Here is a 20893-nt window from a genome sequence, read left to right on the forward strand (position 1 = left end):
TGCTTCAAAAAATGTGGTCAGCAAATGAGGAAGTGGGAATAATTGAATGTAATTACTCTTTTTTATCCTTGCACTTTAGATTCCGAGCGAGCTTGAGATCCGTGATAATAAGCACTTCTCTCGGACCGCTGTTCCCCTCCATCACGCCTTCTTTAACGCCTCTGCTATGCACGATGCAGCAAATGTAAGACTACTTGGAGTTAGGGATATGATTAGGGGGAGATCTGTTTTGATTTGATTTCATTTGATTTCTTCTCATTCGTAAAGCAATTGAACAAAGCATGAGAACATATTTGACATTGTTTTGATATAATGAATTTCGTGCCCTGATATCGTGGCAAGATAATTGTAGCTGTGAAAGCTGAAGAGACAGTAGACTGATTGATTGATTGATTGATTGATTTGGGTATGAGAAGTAGGCTGTAAAGGAAACCATCAATATTACACATCGGAAGATTGACAAATAAGTTAATTATTTCAAAGCTTGTGAATATCTCACATCAAAATTACATTTCAATATTAGACACGATATATAATTATGTAGGGAATAGGTATGTTGTCATAATTCAATATTTATTGATTCCATTCAATCATAAATATATACATTAAAAATAAATAATATACTGGACAATAACAAAACAATACAACAGGAAACAAATATCTATCTATATAAAATAAACATATGTTATAAGTGAAGAAGGAATACAAAATTGAATTTCTTGTTATCACATAAAATAATATACAGGGGTTAAGTACTTGTAATAAATAACATTTGAATTTCCTTTTAAATCCATTAAAATTTCTAGTTTGACATATTTCCTGAGGAAGTGCATTCCAGACGAGAGGTGCAGTATGTTTAAAAGAAAATGACACAAAATTATAATCACGATTACATGTTAATTTTGCCATCTCAGAATGGGATGAATGGATTTGTTCTTGGAAACATCGCTCAGAAAGTGAACAAGGTTGACCGCCATGTTACTTCAGCAATTCAGGGCCATCTCTTTGAGGAGGAGGAAGACGGGTGAGTCAATCGTGATATTGTACATGAGGCATCATTTGCCTGACGTATAGATAGGAATGCGTCAGATGACTGGACATGTGCGACAGTTGATGCACTGTGTGATTGTGATATTGTAGAGAAAGTGATTGCAACATGAATAATGCAAAGATTGCTTTTAATTTCTTGTGGATCCACGACTTTGTTTATACAGTCTTGATTAGTGCAGGTGATTACGCAATCGAAATGACGTCTAATGTGTAATGGCATATCTTGTATCACATACCGCACAAGGGATGAAATTCGCTTCTCACTGCTGGCGGGACAGTATAGCGAAAAATATTGACCGGCAAGACACGGCATAATTCTACTAATAACAGACATGTTTTGTTAAAGTATCTCTTTTGAATTGAAACCTAAAATGGTATATCTTGTATCACATACCGCACAAGGGATGAAATTCGCTTCTGACTGCTGGGCAGTATAGCGACAAAATATTGACTGGGGAGACACAGCATAATTGTACTAATTACAGACATGTTTTGTTAAAGTATCTCGTTTGAATTGAAACTTGGAATACGGTAAATAAAACAAATATTGACTGCTTATTTCCCTAGTCACGGTTAAACAAATCAAGCTCCTTGGTGATCTTAGTGACCTTACTGCACCATGCCCCTTTTGGAGCAAAGTACAGTTTCAAGATCACCTTGGGCAATAGCTTTAACTTTACCCCTCGAAGCAGTCATTATTTATCTAGTATTTCTTGGATGATACTCATGAGCTTGATTGGTGGCGCAAGGCTTGAACATGAAGTGTCACCAACTACGGGGTAAATATACAAGAAATATGAGCAAAAATATTCATTCATTTCATTTTACTGCCTTAAAAGAAGATAAAAACCCTGTATACCTCATTCATTTTTAGATTCGGTTTGGATCTCCTTGCAATGAATATTCAGCGTGGACGCGAGCATGGCATCCCTTCTTATGTGGAGTACCGTGAGATGTGCACACCTAAACGACCAAAGATAGAATCTTGGGACGACCTTAAAGGAGTGTTTCTGGATGATGGTCTCCTTGACGAACTCCAGGAGCTCTACGGGTAAGTTACACCCCTCTCCTACACAATCAAACATCAAAACAAACAATCAAAGAAACAGACAAACAATGAAAAACATTGTGTACCAATGGAACTCTCATCAGCATCAATGCTGTTCTTCCTGAAGGCCATGCAACAAGTCACCCAAGCAATTGTCAGGTTCCTATTTACACCTAGATGGAGAGTGGCAGATGTGGATAAATATCCTGCCGAAGGACAGTAGTGCCGGGCTGGGAATCAAGTCCACAAACTTTGGACTGATAGTCAGGCGGGTGTTTCCTTTAACCCTTTGCCTAAGGGCACCGGGTGCTCTGTGTACAAAGTCTATGGGAATATCAGAATCTGGAAGGGAACGGGTTCAAAATGCAGATAAAACCTTCAGTCTTCTTTGGGCAATCTTTGTCTGTCTGTGGCGTTATCCAGGAGAGGATTGGAGCTGGCATATAATTCTCTTTAATAGACCGGCACCCCCCCCCCCCCCAAACAAAGTTGTAGAGGGTCTGTATGTCGTGGGGGCTTCCTTTAATAATGCAAATACAACCCTTCATGGCTATCTTTCACTGTGGCGTATCCAGCATAGGCTTTATTGGACCAGGATCTATTGACCCCCACCCCTAAAAATGAAATTAAAAACAAAGTTACAGTGGCCTTTACGCCGTCCTGGAACAATTGCTTCAGATTGCGTCATAGATATAGGGTTAGGTTTGCAATAATTAAGGTTTTACGTTCTAGGTTTGGGGTTTGGGTTAGGTGTAATGTATGATACGGGGCTAAGGGGCAATCCAACCCTTTGTATGAAAGCAGAAAATCAGATAGACAGTATGAAGAAAGTGTGAAATATATCGGACTAATAATAAAAAAAGTTTTAATGTTTTAATGTTTGAATTACAAGACCCCTAAGTCTAAGCAATTCTCAAATTGGCAAATTGGTCGATTTGTGAGGTAGTCGCAGATAACTATCCTGTGTCATGTACAAAAATATTATTAATTTCTGTGTTTCTCCTAAATGCCTACTCCCTTGGGGGTGATACTCAAAATATATCATGGAAAGCACATTACCGTAGGCCTTCTAAAGAGAAAAGACCCTTCTCAGTCATACATTTTTGATAAATTGAAAATGTTGTCATTTTGTGTGGCTGAACAAATGGGAAATTTGCCTGCCACTACATCACAGAGACATTACGAATTCAGCCAATTTGATGAGCTTTCAAAATATTCTTTTTTTGTCCGATTTCATTCTAACTTTCACCAGTCTACTTTTCTGCCTTCAACAAGATTAGTTTGCTATCAAGGCTGAATTGCCTTTTAAAGTTGGGAATTCTGTTTGCCTAGGAAAATATGCCCTCGGAGCTAGTGTCATACAATAGGTAAATCCACCATTCTTTAGGGCTATCTGTCACTAGCATATCCTGGGCTGTAGCCTTGCCAGTGCCCCCCCCCCTCCCACTGATAAGCCATTTTCTTTGACTCCAAGCCAGGAGCATAATGTCCCTGGGGCATCATGTCGCATACCCTAAAATGGTAATATAAAGTCAACGACTTCAGTGAGAGCAACTCGAGGGTAATTTTGATATCCTATTCTTTATCCCCAAGAACTTATTTCCAGGACCCTGTCTTATAAAAAGAGTTTTGATTGATTCGAATCAATCTCAAGTCCTCTAATCAATCGCAATTTTGCATACCCCTATTTCTTATTTACATAGTTGTGATTGATATCGATAGCAAATAACTTGCGATTAATATCAACTTTTTATAAGATGATGTACTAATAACATAATAATAATCAATATTGATAAATAATAATTGGGTCCTATCTACCCAGCCCCAGGATAGCCTCATCAGTATTAATACTGATCTTCCTGCGGCCCCTGCAATTATTATTACCCCAGCATTGCCAGATACCTTCCAACCATGTAAGTCCATCAGCAATGTGGGAGTAACACTTGAACCATCTGTGAACTTCAGTCTTCATGTCAACCTTCTCAGCAGAAGCATCAAGTACAACCTACGTAACCTTTGGAGGGTGAGGCGGTTTATCAATACCGTATTAGCCGGCGATAAGGCCGCAGTGCCGCAAAGGCCACACCCCCAACTTTGACATTTCGTAGAGGAAAAAAAAAAAAAAGAGAGAAAAAAACCGGACCAAACAAAATAATTGTAATTTTCTCGTAGAACACTCTTTTTTTTTACAAACTGATACCAAATTCATCAATATTCTTATAAATTTACAAGAAGTTTACCTAAAAAATGATCGTAATTTAGCAGATCTTCATTGATTTTTAAGCTAGTACTGTATCGCACTCAGATTTGGGATCCTACAATGCCCCTACCCCGATGTGCGATGTAATCCAGAATTGCGTTTTCAACCTAACTGCCTTAGCACCTTCGTACACTACCTTGCGTTGCGCGGCATCTGCTAGCTCCGTAAGTAACGGTCTGTCCCTTCTTTTCCTTTTTTGGCGATGCAATATATGGTACGGACTTAGATCTAGATCTATCGGCAGATTTTTATTACAAAAATAAGTTATGCTTTTTCTTTTCGTCTTCATGTCAACTGTGTTGTGTGGAGTTATTCTAGAATTGTCCTGTGCCATTGTGTAGTCATCCAACCGTTCATAGTCCCATTTGTTCAAATGGACGTGCTGTTTTGACCGCTGAATTTTGTTGTTGTAGCGTAAAGGCCGCACCCCGACTTTTTGATATTTTTTCTTCCAAAAACACTGCGGCCTTATCGCCGGCAAATACGGTAAGCCAGAGGCACCTTGGTCGCCTTCAGAGACTACAAAACTCAGCACCAAGGCTTGTCTTTTCTGCTCCTCTTCAGACTCACATACAACCTCTTCGACTTGAACTCTATTGGCTGCCTGTACAACAGAGAATAGCTTTTAAGATCCTACTACAGGTCTCTCAACAACCGATGTCCCCCGTACACAGCCGACTGCTTTGTTCGTCGTCCTCGAGAATCCATGACACATGCTCCGCCAACAAATGCTCCGCAAAAAGCGACAATTGCTCCGCGACATTTGCTCCAACGTCAAATGCACTGCCGACGTAGCGGGAGTGACCCGTAAAAGACAAATGCTCCCTTTTGCAGCGAAAAAAAAGATAGGAAGAAAGGAAAAGAAAGCATGGAAAATAAAAGGTCAAGAAAAGAAAAGGCAAGGGAAAAGGGACACAAAACAGAATATAGGAAGATTTAATTTTCATATTCTTGCATTGGCCTAAAACTTTGTGTCGGTATAATTAATGACGGTAAATCCTGCCAGCGGGGCGTCGCCACACGTCGGGGAAAATGAGAAATAAAATGTATGAAATATAGGCCTACATGCTCGTGAAATAATCATCGATTAATAAAAGGGGTGGTAGGCAGGCAGAAAAAGGGAATCTATATAAGTAATACGCTAAGGCTCCGCGGGGGGCGCGAAGTCTCCGCGAGCCTTTGTATTCTATTGTTTTTTAATGAGATCGCCGACCGAAGTTGGTGCGGCTATCTCCTCCTGAACCCTCCCCTCGGGGTACCCTTGCCCGGTGCCATCGTCCGCGGGAGAGTCTACTCTGTGGAATTGGCTATACTCCGCCCGAGGTCCTCATCCGTGTCGACGTCCAGGGCGAAAACAGACGCGATATGCATAATGCAGGATATGCATGACGACAGAGATACCTCATGGATATTCAACATTACATCAGTATCAAAGAGACACACGACAGACGACGAACAACTCACATTATGTTGCGTATTAAATGCTCTATGCAAAGGGCGGGATTACCCCCCGAGTAAGCCATCTTGCTATAGGGTGTGCTTTGTACTAGCTGCACAAGCCAGAGAGATACACGGGGCTAATTCCCGTCGACGTCCAAACTGAGAGACCTATTTTCATCATGATTGCCGCGATTTTTATATATATAGTTTTCGTGAATGGAGGTATGAAATCAAAGCTTATTTTGGGATTACTACGGCCATGTATACTAAATTTTGATTATCATTTTCTAAAGGAAAGTTTTCACAAGAAAACCATTGGACTGACAGTTCAGTCGCAAGCTGCCTTCAGTCAACACACAGTGCAGTGCTGCTGTGCAGTGTGTGTGAGTTGAGATGAGCTTGCAGGAAGCTCCAACACCGGCACCGCGCACCGTAGGCGTCCGACGCCTGCGGCGCCGGTGTTCGAGCTTCCTGGAGTTACGCTGTAGTGTGTGTGAGTTCAGCTGAGCTGAACTTGAGTCGAAGAGATTTGACACTTTGAAATTGTTATCTGTTGGTTTGAATCATTATTGCCGCGATTTCAATATAGTTTCGTGAATAGATTTACGAAACCTGAGTTTAGAATTAGTAAAAGTATTACTAATGTCTACGTTTTTAAATGACTGTCTGATTTTCTTGTGAAAATTTTACTTTGAAAAATGATTATCGAAATTCATAGTCAGAAATAATCACAATCTAGGGTCTATTATGTTACAGTTCTTGCATCAAATCAATGCATGAAAACTTAGTTATTGAACTAGAATTTTTTTTTTTTTTTTTTAAATAGGCAATGATGAAGTAGGAAGCCTGAAACCTTAGACTACTAAACAAATCTCAACAAAGTGTAGGCCTATCCTTTTATGAATTAATGAAAAAGTAGCCCCAGAAAAAAGAGCCCCCGAAAGTTGAAAAAGTAGCCCCTGAAAATTTCCTAAAAATTTGAAATGGAGCCCCCGAAATGAAAAACTTAATTTTTTGCCTGCGCCCCCTCTAGAATCCCACGGATTTCTGCGGGTCCTGAGTTGAGTGTATATATAATATAGGCGTGGGGTCCACGGGTTTTAAGGGGCCATAAACCCCCAAAAGCTCGGGGGTTACGTTCTTCAAAGTTGGGGGGGGGGGAGATCAGATCGCAGCGAGTTGAGTGTATATATAATATAGGCGTGGGGTCCACGGGTTTCAAGGGGCCATAAACCCCTGAAAGCTCGGGGGGTTTAGGCGTTTAATTAGGGTCAGATGAGCATATTTTTCATACTTTATTTGTGACACTTGGGGGTCACTAATTGGCGTGGGGTCAATACGTAGAGTTGCGTATTGTTGCGTACCAACTACGCTGGCCTACGTTACTATATGCTGAGGGACGGAAAGGGGTACGCAATATTTTCCATATGTTTTGTACACAAATCACAAAAATGAGCGATTTTCGGGCTGACATGCAAAGACAAAAGGTCATGTGACTTTGTAACCATACGTCTGATTTTCAAAAAAAAATTGATTTTAAAAATGCGTAAAACTCAAAAGAAAAAAGTCACGAAAGAAAAACTTTATATCTGCCGCGGTTCCGGAGGGAGGTGTTATCCCTCCTGGCAAACTAGTGCAGAGGGGCTTAATTTTCTCTGAAATAAAACATCGAACGATGACATATGTACACAATAAGAGCATACAACAATGATGATGATAATAATTCCAATTTAAAAAAGAAGAAAAGCATTCAGTGCTTGGGGTTAGCTCAACAGAAATATCAATCTCTTAGTTTTTTCCCTTATTATTTTCAGGGAAGATGGAGTGCGCGAAATCGACGCGTTCATCGGCTTCACGAACGAGAAGCACATGCCTGGAGGTCGAATTGGCCATACCCTCGGGTGTCTGCTCGGCGACCAGTTCAAGCGACTTCGTCTTGGGGATCGTTTCTGGTACGAACGGAATGCACCGGAGGGTTTCACAGACAGTAAGAGAAACATTGTGCAATTTATTTTATTTTGTTATTTCGTTATTTTGTTATTTATTCTTTCATGAAATTATTAACTCAATAATTATGTGTTCTTTATACGGGTCGGTCTCTTTATTACATAAAAATGCTTTGAAAGAGAGCCTTGTATTACATAATACAATCAATTTTTTTTTTTTTTTTAGATAAAAAAAATTTAAAAAATATCATTAAACATAATAATTCAAAAGAAGAGCAATTAATATAGATTGATAAGGGAAATAAGTATTTGATTATTTTTTTTATCATGATACACAATTCAGCTAAAATAAACTTATATTAATACAGTTGGGCAGTGGTTCGTAATCAGTTTCCATTCCCTTTCACCTAAGTATTTCAGCATATCATGTGTGGCAATAATTAGCTATAAGTCGTACCCGACTGTAATGAAGGGTTCCTTTTTTGTATCATTGGATATCACTAACTTTGCCCGAAACTGTTCATTATAGGTACATTCTCTAATGCAGCATTAAACTTTAAAACGACGAAGGGGACCTTTTGGGGTTCATTTTCCCAACCCTACTCAAATGAATCTTGGTATTTCCCATTGTTTTCATTTTGAGTACTTACAATGCTGCTTATCGTAAGATAGAAACATATTCTGATAATTTTCAACTGTTTACATTGTGTGTTTTCAATGTAGCGATTCAGTTGCCAATAATATTAATTATGTTTACATTGCTGGGTGGCGGAATTGCTGCGTGAAAGTGTCAATATATCTGAGTGATTGAATGCTACAGTTACAATTAAAGTAATAGATAACCCTTTTGAAAAGTACATGAATTGTTATAATGATATGTTAGGCAAGGATACAATATAGTAATACAGCAAACTTAGCAATGCGAATGTTCCATTGAAGTAAGAACGGACCTACCTATTCTCATCATTATCTTGATTAGCGTGACACATCGTGTGCATAGGGTATTATGCCTGTTGCGTCATTTCGATAGCGCTATTACCTGCTAATCAAGAGTGTGAAGGCATTTAACCCATATGCCAGTAATTCGAGAAGGTGCTTACACTGTCCATTTTTTCATTCACTTTTTGTACGATATTACTCTTGCATGGCGCTTCAAAAAGTCACGGTAGTCGCTGATGCGGTGTGCAATGGGACCTATGTGTAATTAAGTTTTTACAGACGTGTATCAATTAGAAATGATTATTTAAGTATGATGGGGACCGATCTTTAACCTCACCATCCGAAAGACGTAACTCGGTTTCGAACGTGCCGCTAGACAAAATCACATCTCCTTTTCACACTCACTATAATAACTTTCACTGAGGTGCTTTATCAGTTAACCAACCTAAGAGCCCTACAGTCGTTACCCTGCCCGGCCAGTGGATTTAATGATGATCCAGCCAGACGTAGTTACGATCGAGCATGCACATGTGTGTGTGTGTGTGTGTAATTGGATTTTTACAGACATGTATCAATCAGATATGATAATTTACGTCTGGGGACCCATGCACGTTTAACGTCACCATCCAAAAGACGTGACTCAGTTTTGAGCCTGCGTCCTTGGCTGAATCAGTTTGTGTTAGCTGGATTACAGGTGCACGCCACAACACCCCGTTAATCCATGTTGATCCAATCATTCATTTATACACAAATTACATCCATTGCCTAATATATCACTCTGTTTTTCCTTCCAATGACAGGTCAGTTGGACGCTATCAAAGGCACGTCACTGTCACGTGTTCTCTGCGACACCCTGGACGGTAGCGAGAATCTCTCCATCCAGCCATATCCCCTGTACACCCCGACATGTGACACTAAGAAGTTCAAGTAAGTCTCTATATCCACTGGCATAAATCCTGAGGGGTGGGGGAGGAGACAACGCCCTCACCCACTTTTGAAGGGGGGGGGTTGGCCTTAACAGAAAATGATGTCCCCGCTTTTCAATGAAAATATAGTTTTATAATCAGTAAGGGTAACAAGGTTAAAAATGATAAGTGAATTAGCTTTGCACGTGGGGGGATTTTTACTTTTGAAAACTTCTTTCTTGTCCTCACTATGTCATCATGTAGGGTTCCAGCTATCCTGGAAATACGAGAAAAACCTGGAAAAAGAGTTCCCTTTTGTCCTGTCAGAGTACAGCCAGGGAAATGGAGAAATGTCACTCACATCAGGGAAAAGCATAGATTATCATTGGTCCCCAAAGGAAGCAGTCAGTCGCTTCTGTGCAAACAGCTAGTGTATCCACTGAATAAGTCACTGTTTGCCCTTCAGTGTGTAACTTATGCCTCCTACAATGAATCAGGGAATGGTATTTTCACACATTATGTATTCATGAACTTTGCTAGGCTTAGCTATCAAATGACCCTGCACATATGTGTTCCAATGTTTCCTTTTATTAGCCGGGAGTCTTTGAGAAAAGAAGGAGGGGAGGGGAAGAGAGGAGGAGGAGAGGAAGAAGATGATGAATAAAAAATAAGAAGGACTCCATTTGATAATCATTACCTAATGAATATTCAAGCATGTTGATTTTCTTTATCAAACTTTCAGGAATGATATACCATGGGCACAGTTCAGCATGGAGAATCCCTACCCTGAGTTTAAAACCCTGACGTTGCCCAACTTTTCCAACCACCGTGTTCCATGCTCTGACGAATCTGAGATTCCCAAATTGAACCTCAACCCCTGGAAGGAAGGCAGTGAAGGTGGGTCACTTGAATCAGTGTCTGCCGGTTCTGCAGCCTCCGATGTACCCAATTTATTGGACCGATCTTCCGGATCCTCTGATGCATCTGATGAATCTGATTTATCTGACCGCTCTTCCGGTTCCTCCGACGAATCCGATTCATCAGACCCGAGATCCAGTGGATCCAAATCCAGTTTCAGTTTTGAAGATTTGTTGCGACCCGACTGGGACTCTGACTCTGACTCTGACTCTGACTCTTCTGAAGGGTATGATCGAGACTGGCGTGACCGAGCCAGAGACTGGGCTCGCCGAGCTCGGAGCTTTCGCCGCCAAAGCAGGCGGTTTCACTAAAACTCACTAAAAATTAAGTCCACTGTAGACACTATAGCAACTGCTTTCGAAAAATCATCAAAGGCCATTTCAATAGCCTTGTCTGTCCGAACATGTTATCTATGCATTGGACATACCATAGGTATTTAAAATGCACTTGGGTTGATTTTTCAAATGTAGTTGAGATCGTGTTTGTAAAGCCTCGTTCAGAAATGAATCGGTAAGCCACTGTAGATTACTATAATAACTTGTAAATGAAAGACAACTGCCCGCAACAAAGGTCCTACACATATATACTGAGCTCTGTGTTATAAGACACAGAAAATGCAAAGCGTATTATACTAAAATGTAAAAACGCTGCGGTTTACCGCGTCGTATGTGAACTAGGTTTAATATGGCAATAAAGCCTCGGTCACACATAAAGCGTAAACCGTCGTGGGGAAATAAATGACTTTGGCGTTGCGCACTTCTGGTTTCCGTAGTGTATGAAATACTGTTATAAATGATTTTGCCTCTGTAGTACCCGAGTACTCTGCTCACCCCCCCCCCCCACCTAAATGACATTCTCTTAAAATAATATAACTAACGCAGCTTTTGTTTCTCAGTTTACCGCGACATGTCTGAATGAGGCTTTGGATGGGTTAATTAATCAGTAGGGTTTTATTAATAAGCGAGTAATGAAGAACCTCGTATCAATGTGGTCCTAATTTGGCCAATTAGTTATTGGTCTATGCTTTCTTGATTAAAAAAAAAAGAAATTACCAAACAGATACGCTGACTGTACTTAATGAATATAACGTAGGCCATAGACAGCTTACGCCTAGGTCACATTTGCCACCGCGGCCGAGGGATCTAAAATATCTACAGCCAATTGCAATTATACGGCTGCCACAGCATTCCCACGCTCACATACGGTAGCAGTCACATATGTTAGAGTAGCCGCACAGCATATTTTTAATTTGTATAGATAGAAAACCTGGAGCTGCCATACAGCCTTTGAAGTGATGACGCACGGTCAACTTAGGGAACTCCTGCGGCGGCCGTAGGGTTTTGAAAATACCAAGGCAGACGCAAGGTCACCGTACCCCTGGCCTTGCCATGCAACCGCTCTACGGCATGGCTATGGCGAACTTAGAAATGAAAAATTGTATAACTCCGCACTATAATCCCACAGTGACCCGTACGGCCTGTAAAGATAGGGATACGCCCTAGGGTGACCCTAATACCACTGCAGATTCTCTCCTGCCGCTGCAGGTAACTCTCAATTTTGGGGGACTATGTCCACCGTATCCTAGCCGTATTATGAACGAAATCTATCCTTAAAGTGTTAAAAGAAAATTTTAATTTTGGGCCGACCATTTGTCCCACATATTACCCTACATGAGCCTCAGGGATGTTGTCACTGGCCCATATCGAAAAGTACCCTTTCAATATAGGTCTTAGGTGAAATTATAAGCGTAGTAAGATTATATTTTTTAGGCAAAATCTCATTTTATTAAAGATATAGACAAGCAACAAGTCATTTTTGTTAGTGTGTTCGTGAAAAGCAGTTGCAGGAGGCGCGATAGCTCAGTTGGTAAAGCAGTGGTCTCGATCGTGATCCGGTGACCCGGGTTTCAAAACCAAGGCGATGCGCTAGTGCCCTTTGGTAAGGCATTGATCCTCATTACCAGGTCCGTCGGAAAGGACCTAAAGCCGTCAGCCGTCTGGTTGCTTACTTACAAGCATTAAAATTAAAATAACCAACCAACCAATATTAGTCGACCCGCAAGCGCCCCAGGGATGTTGTCACTGACCCATATCAAACACCCTTTCAATATAGCTCTATAGGTGACATTATTAGCGTAGTAAGATTATATTTTTTTAGGCAAAATCTCAGTTTATTAAAGATATAGACGAGCAACAAGTCATTTTTATTTTTGTGTTTGTAGAAAGCAGTTGCATATTAAGCCGACCCGCAAGCGCCTCATTATTACGTAGGCCCTTGGAGCTTCTCTTGACTGTAGAAAATTAGCTGCATATAAGCCGACCCGCAAGCGCCTCATTATTACGTAGGCCCTTGGAGCTTCTCTTGACTGTAGAAATTTAGCCCAATATTCTAGCATTTTAAAAAACCTGAAATGTAGCATATCAGGATAAAAATATAAATACAATGACCGTCATTTGAAAGTTAAATGGGTCATGACAAGGGATGGGATGGGAGGGGGGGGAACCTCCAAAGCCATTGCAAACGGCAAAAGTGTGGAAAGATCTTTGTGAATTTTACCGGCCTCAAAACAGGCTCTGAGCCCAACAGGCCAACAAGAGGCGAAAAAAAAAAAAAAAAAAGATGTGAATACAAAAATGAGTAAACCAAAAGTAAAAATACATAGATAATTAGATGAATAAATGAATGAATTAATGTATAAATACACGAATAAATAAAATATAAAGAAAACTGCGGAGTAGCCGGTCTCGATATTTCCTGTCAGTCGACCTCTATTACGAGTCAGAATCCAGTCCTGGATCTGGATCTGGATCTGGTTCCACTTTTTCCTCGGGTCCGGGTCCAAGGCCTGGTCTGCTTCATCCGGATCCTGTTCTGGTCGAACCCTGTGGATGTGACACGGGTAGATCCAACTAATGCATGTATGGGTGAGGGCGCAATTTTTTGCTTTGGGCATTCATGTAGTGCAGAGGAGATTTTGCTATAAACACGATCGCATAAGAGCTTTCAAAAATCAACTTGAGGCAATTTCAATAGCTCTGTGTGAAACCTTTTGTTCTATGAGAGCATACATGTTCTCATAGAAGAAGCCCTGTGTGCATCGAGATAATTAAGCCCTAATCATTGCAATGCCTTAATCATGTGTGTTGTCACGTACTGTGCATGGTTCTTGCCCTTGATAATTAGTGCTGTGCCGCCTAGCTTAGCAGAGCACCATATTGATTTCGTCAGAATCTATCTTTTTAGGTGATCTGCTGCCTAGTTTGGCAGCTATAGAGTACCTTGATTACGTCAGAATCTTCCTCCCCCTTTCTTTTTGTATGGATTTTTTTCGCTTCATATCTCATGAATACCATGATTAATTAGTATGAAATTTTCATGACATGTGCCATATGCATTATTATTGATCCTATAACGAAGAGATTTTTTGTATTACAGATGCGTAACGTCATCTCTGTTATTTTCTATTATTGAACTTATTTCCGCCATACATTGTCATTTCTGATTGATATTTGACATGCATAACCTGACGTCATGGGTTAACTTTAGGTCACACCCATGTCCATGCACGCATATTGGCATACGCGTACAAGTTCGTCAAAATGCTTATACATGCATGTATAACTAATTTACTACAGTGACGTTTCAGACACTTTTGAACATTTAAAAAATTAAGGATGCGGACGCATGCTATAGCTTTAATAATAATAATAATAACAATATTTATAAAGCGCAACATATCCATCTCTAGAGATGCTCAAGGCGCATACAAATAATTTAAATTAATATTTAACATACTAAAGATTAAAGAAATATTAAATGTTAACTTGCATTAGATCATACAACTTCATCGTGCCAAGGTACATACAATGTGGCACAGTGCGATTGTTTGTTTTGCATGCATTGTATAAAAAGAACATTGAAATTTAACAATATGCATTGAGCATAAAAATTGTATTAACTTAAGATACCCAGAAACAAGCATAAACGCCCTGAAAAAGGTCTAGCTGCATCTAGATAACTAGCTTAAGCAAATGATAACAAGTACAGCTACAAGCGATACATTAATACAATGAAAATAGCAAATATTAAGAGCCCTGTGGAGAGCTACACCTAGTGTGTGCTAATCCACATATATGGCGCTTTGGCGTTTTTGCGTGTGCCGTCCGTACTATGTGTATTAATTCAATTTTTTAAAACTGCTCTTGTATTTCTGATACTATTCTTAGCAACATGAAATCAATTTTAGCCATTGTTGACCTGAATTTAGCACATAAACGTTAGTTAAACCTCAAAATGGACGCACGCACGCAAATGCAGAAAAATTGCCAAGAGTGGTTTTAAAACCGCTATAACTCTTCAAAATGGCTGGTGATCGACCCCCAATTTTTCTTTCATGTTCTGATGGCGTATGAATTGGAGATGGAATTTCATGTATCACGTTTGCTGTTAGAATGCTTTGACGTAAATATAGTATGTGCCACTTAAAGGAAAACAATTCAATTTGAATCGATTAGGTAGTATTTGCCATTGTTGTTTGAAATATACCTTGTTCATCCCTACTCTGATGTCTCCCATATTGTATTAGGTAGCTGAGACCTAACTCTACAAATGTATTCCGATTTAATTTTGATGAGGAATTTAGAATATAAGTTTCAAAGATGTAAATCTTAGATATTATTATTATGTATATTTTCAAGCTCAATAATCTTGCTGAAAAGGGAAGTAGTATTGGATCAAATTGATACAGATGGCTATTGGAATACTTAAGGAAGTGTTTTTAGTTTATTCAGTATTAATGTGAAGAAATGACTTGTTAATTTATGGATGAGTGAAGGCTGAGAGTAGAATGACATCCTACACGGTCTACATGTGCACAAATGATCCTCAGTCTTGGAGCATAAAGTGTAGGAAGCTCATAAAGCAATAGTATAGGGATGGTTATGCTAACATTCTTGTATCATGTCTATATGATTTCTTAATGAAGACGCTATTAGAGATGTGTTATATCATTAGAAGCTATGATAGATTGAATGATATCTAAAATGTAATAGACACTAGACGATTAAGCTATTAGTAGCCAAGTAATTATGAGATCCTTGAAGAGTGATATCGCACTTGTAAATAAAGCACGGAAGTAAGGAAGGTTTTCAAGATGATGTTCTTAGTGATATATTTCAGAAAGAGAACACCATGCAGAGAGCTTAAGCTTTGGCGTCAAAATATTGTCACTTAAAGGAAAACAGTTGAATTTGATTCAATTAGGTGAACGTGTTCTAAATTCCGATTAAAGGTAAAGACTGCAAAATCTACCATTATGGTTTTCACTTGTACGTGATATATCGCATCGAGTATGTGTTATATTTCCATGCATGGATATCATTTATGAATGAGATTTGGTATACATGAACTTGATGTCATGGGTAAACTTTGGTCACACCTTTTCCGTGCACGCATCAGGGGGACTGATTTTTTTTCAAATATTTGTAATATAAATGGAATGTAGGATTTCTTTGTAAAGAAAAAATCTCCCATTGAGTTTCTACATGTGTTATGTCTAGACCGAAGCAGCAGATCAGTTATACATATATATATATATATATATTAACATATAGCTATAGTGTATGCATATTGTGACCAATAATAATGGTTATGATATCCCACATTATTCGTCACTCGCCTTCGTATTTCCAAAGGGTCTGAATGTGAACACAAACATCTAACAACAATTTGCCATTTGTGAGCATGGTCTTGGAAAGAATCGTAGCTAACCAACTCATGAATCACGTGGATAGTCACCATCTGCTACCTGTAAACCAGTCCACATACCGCAACCTCCACTCAACAGAAACTGCGTTGTTGAAAGTGCTCAACGATCTACTCCTAATTGCTGTTGACAAGGGTGATGAGGCCGTTCTACTTCTTTTGGACTATTCCGCAGCGTTTGACACGCTCGACCACATGGTGCTGCTACATCGTCTGGCAAATGACTACTCCATCTCAGGGACTGCCCTCCAATGGATCGAGTCATATCTACAAGACTGTGCACAGAGGGTAATAATCAATGGGACCTGCTGCTCAGCTCCACTCACTTTCAGCTGCAGAGTTCCTTAAGGCTCCGTCGTTGGCACTCTGCTGTTTCTTCTTTACACTGGTCCTCTCGCAAGAACCATCACTCGTCATCAGGGTGTGACACTCACATTTATTTAACTATGTCACCTCGTGGTAAAGTCGATGCTGTTAATTGCCTAAAAGATTGTCTTTTAGACATCAAGGTCTGGTCAGCCAATAACAGACTCCGTCTTAATGAAAACAAGTCGGAACTGATCCATTTTTCCTCACAGCTCAGGAGCACAGTGCCTCTACCAGTTCTGACAACCGATGAGGATGTACTAATGACCTCTGAATATGTTAGAGACCTCGGCATTACATTGGACAAACACCTTACTCTACAAAAGCACATCAAAAACGTCTGCAAATCCGCATCTTGGGGCATCTACAAAATTAGACAGATCATCAGGCGACTGCTTGACAAAACCTCCACTGAAAGACTTGTCCATGCCTTCATCTCCTCCCATTATGGACTATTGCAGCTCTCCTCCGGCCCATGAACAAAAACCTGTTATGGTGACCATGCCTTTTCATCGATTGCCCCGCCTTCTGGAACAAACTACCACCTCATATTCAAATGAATCCATTGAATCCATTGAATCCATTGAATCATTCAAAACCCTTCTCAAAACCCACCTTTTTAAACAGTTATAGTTTACTGGAGGCGCACACAAGTAGTTAATTCCATTCAACTTGATTGTATTGTATTAGTAATATTTTACTTTATTTTGTTGCTATTAGGGTATTGAACATGTTGAATAATTACAAGTTAGACAGTACCACCTGTGCGCGTAGAAACATCTGTATAAAGCGCCCTATAAATGTAATTATTATTATTATTATTAACTGAGGACGAGGATTTACATACTGCTCAGGAAACTTTAAGCCAGTGGTCTTCTCTTTTCTTCTTCAGAGAAAAAGATAATTATCTGTGAGCACAAGTCGGCTACAATCGATTGCGGAGATGGCAGTATCAGCATTTCTACCGCTGTCTACGGACGAACTGACAGCACAACCTGTCCTCACGACCAAGTATCAGACACGGCTTGTGGAGTAGACCTATTGGATGTTCTCGGTCCAGATTGTAACGGCCGAAGCCAATGCGGAATTATAGCAAAGAATAGCCTTGCCGGTGATCCATGCCGAGGAACATATAAGTATCTTGAGGTTACTTACACATGCTAAGGTAACGCTTTTTCTCTCAACTTGTAATTAGATGATCCACCGTGTTAGGATCAATATGGCGCATGTCGATCATGAACATTTCATTGTCATGAACCATGTCTTTCATGAGATATAAAGCGAATAAAATCCATACAGAAAGTAAGGGGGAAGAAAGATAGATTCTGACGATATCAATCGGTGCTCGCGATGCTAGACGGCAGATAAACTTTTTTTTAAAATTCTGATGTCTTCCATATTTTTTTATGTTGTAGCTAAAGGTTTACTTTACAAATGTTCATGATTCAATTATTGATTAAAAGACAAGATCGTGGACAAAATTCTGATTTAGGGTGAAGACAGCAAATTCGGCCACTATGGTTTTTACTTGTACATGCTATGTGAATGGAGGCTGGAATTTTGTTGAAAGTCTGAATTTCTCATTGACTCTTTGTTAGTGTTTCAACATTCTCTTCCTCTCTATCTCTTGATCTTGCGATCTCACGACCACACAACTTTCTTCCTCTTCGCTTTGCTTTCACCGACATGACCACAAGTCTTCTGGTTAGGATTAATGCTCCTTTTACTCGTTTCTCCTTATCACCGACCAACCCAAGCCGCCGTCAAAACATGATACATGTACTTGGCTGGACGTAAATCTAAACATGCAGTCAAGCCTTTTGGTCTCGTAGTCAGATTCGGTGAATGCCTCTTGGTTCTTACTAGTCTCCATCAATACTATATCTGTCTTACAATTCTCATCTGCACATTTTCTCCTCGCGATTCTCGACCATCCACATCATTTTTCTAGCTGGTATATTGTACAATTCGTATAATAAACAATAAACAATCAGAGCTTTAACTTAATGAACAATGTTCGTCTCCTAGCTGTCATTAATTAAATGGTAACAGTGTTGTACCGAACAATAGCCAGCACAATCATTACTACTGTTTCTACATCCTTGATTAATACATTAGCTTTTACATGGACGTGTTATATATGAGTGGAGGGTAAGATTTGTTTCTACATGTGTTAATATCTCGATCAAAGCGGCAGATCACCGAATTCGTCTCTGTGACGAATTTCATGTCTAGTTGTAATAATGTTTGCCTTTTTGCACTTTTGTTTATGTACTTTGTGTAACCGTAGTCGGTCTATGTCATGTACTGTTGGATTTGGGGGAGTGGGTAGGGGACAATCACTCAGTGTTTCATTTTGAAACCCAGGTTGTATTCCTTAGTTACACCTGACAAAAAAAATGAAAGAACATTTCTTCCTTTTTAGTTTGTTTTGTTTTGTTTGTTGTTTTGCTCTTTTTGTCAGATAAGTGTGTTTATTGTGCCCTCCCCTTTTACAAAATTCCTGGATCCGCCCCTGTCATTGTGTGGGAAATCTAGAAGTATATAAGCCACTGGGTTGTATGTCTAGTCACTATGGTTGCACATGGGCTCAATGTTGTTTTTGTTATATAAACACACCTCACCCGAGCTTCAAATTATTTGATTCATAGACTAATCAAGGATTGTTTGGGGGGGGGGGGGGGGCTAGCGGCCCCTTTCAAGAAACATGATAACAAATGAATGAATGAATGAATAAACAAGTATATAGATAAATTAATAAATAAATTAATTAATAAATAAAAGAGTGAATAAGTATAAGTAAATGAATAATCAACAATCAAAAAAATAGATTAATAGATGAAATTTTAAAAATGGGAGTAAAACTACTCCTGTCTGCCCCCACCTCTCGTTGAGCTAAGCGAAGAGTTTTCTAGAGAGTGTTTTTTTTCCTCTTCATCATTTTCTTCTTCTTAAGAAAATGATTGTCTTTTGAAAAATAATAGTCTGGCCTATTTGTCTGTGCCGCCGATCCAGGATTCAACATTGATTTTATCAGATGATATCACACAGTGGCATATCCAGCTTTAATATCTCAGCTTAATGTGATCCAATCGACTAGGAAGTCTACTTTTCTAGGACCTGGTTGGTTTACAGTGAGGGTAGCGCGCCCCCCAAATATGATTTATTTATGGAAGAAAGGGGCAATCTTATAATTATTTACCTTAATAATTTCCCACCCTGCTAATAACACTAAACTATTATATAAAGAGAGACATGTTTTTTTCTTTTTCGTCTGAAATCTTGGGGTCCAAGTTGCCCCCTTACCACTCCTTCACATATGCTAGAAATGTCACCTCGAGGTTTATACTTCGTAATTGATTTTTCTATAATTTCAACATTTAATCATATTTTATATGTATACTTAATAATGTAGGCAAACAGGGCAATTAGGGAAAGCAGTTTACTCACTGAAAATGCTATCCTTTGTTTCACTACAAATAAACAAATACACTAATTTTTCTTTTCTCCCCTTTTTTCCTTCTTTTCAAACAGTAGAGCCAGTACCGGTAGATGTAGAGCCAGTACCGGTAGGTGTAGAGCCAGTGCCGGTTCTTAAAGAGACGATCGCCTCCCTAGATGACGGAAGGACTCTTGCCTAGGAATAGTTTAATTCCAATGATGTCATCGTTATATCACCACTTAATTGGGCCAAATAAAAGTAATTTTGTTTCTTGTCCTCTCCCTCCCTTTTTTGGTGGGGGGGGGGGGGGGGTACCGCTTAAATTTTTCATGTAATTTGTTTTGTTCCAAAATTAAATGAATAACTATCTGAGGATATTTAGACAAAGGGGTTAACAAAAAATCAGTAATATAATGAAAATGCACCCAGTTTGTAGCGTCTTAAATGCATGTATAAAAGAAATTAGAATTTACAAGATTTGTGTTGAAATAGACCTACTAGTATTTCTATGTGCTGACAAATATCAGTCAAATAACATTGAGTTCCCTGTTCCTCATTTTCGCTATTAAAAAAAAATCCTGACAAGAAACTAGGTATAATTTTTACTTGGCCTTAAGCTTATATATTTAATTATTTGTGTATTTATTCATTCATTCATTCATTTCATTTGGTGGCATATGAACCGGATTAATAGATAAGGTTATGAGAGAAACAACTGCCAAAGTAGGAAAGTCCGAAACAGGAATAAGTCCCTCAATATATAGAGGCTGACTGATCCAAACCAAGGTGTAGTTTTAATGTCTTTCTGAATGTAGT

General features: G+C 39.3%; 1 protein-coding gene across 1 annotated transcript in view; it reads left to right on the top strand.

Moving 5' to 3' along the window:
* The window catches only part of LOC589591 (peroxidasin homolog), a 34653-nt gene extending 14374 nt beyond the window's left edge, over positions 1-20279 (top strand). The window contains 8 exon segments of the mRNA XM_030995925.1: positions 80-184; positions 915-1024; positions 1925-2101; positions 7613-7785; positions 9484-9610; positions 10331-10485; positions 17528-17800; positions 20170-20279. Coding sequence (XP_030851785.1) covers positions 80-184; positions 915-1024; positions 1925-2101; positions 7613-7785; positions 9484-9610; positions 10331-10485; positions 17528-17799 — 1119 coding nt within the window. The 3' untranslated portion in view covers position 17800; positions 20170-20279.
* The last annotated feature ends 614 nt before the right edge of the window (positions 20280-20893 follow it).

The sequence above is a fragment of the Strongylocentrotus purpuratus genome, unplaced genomic scaffold (genome assembly GCF_000002235.5).
Source record: "Strongylocentrotus purpuratus isolate Spur 01 unplaced genomic scaffold, Spur_5.0 spur5_scaffold_3, whole genome shotgun sequence".
Lineage (NCBI taxonomy): Eukaryota > Metazoa > Echinodermata > Echinoidea > Camarodonta > Strongylocentrotidae > Strongylocentrotus > Strongylocentrotus purpuratus.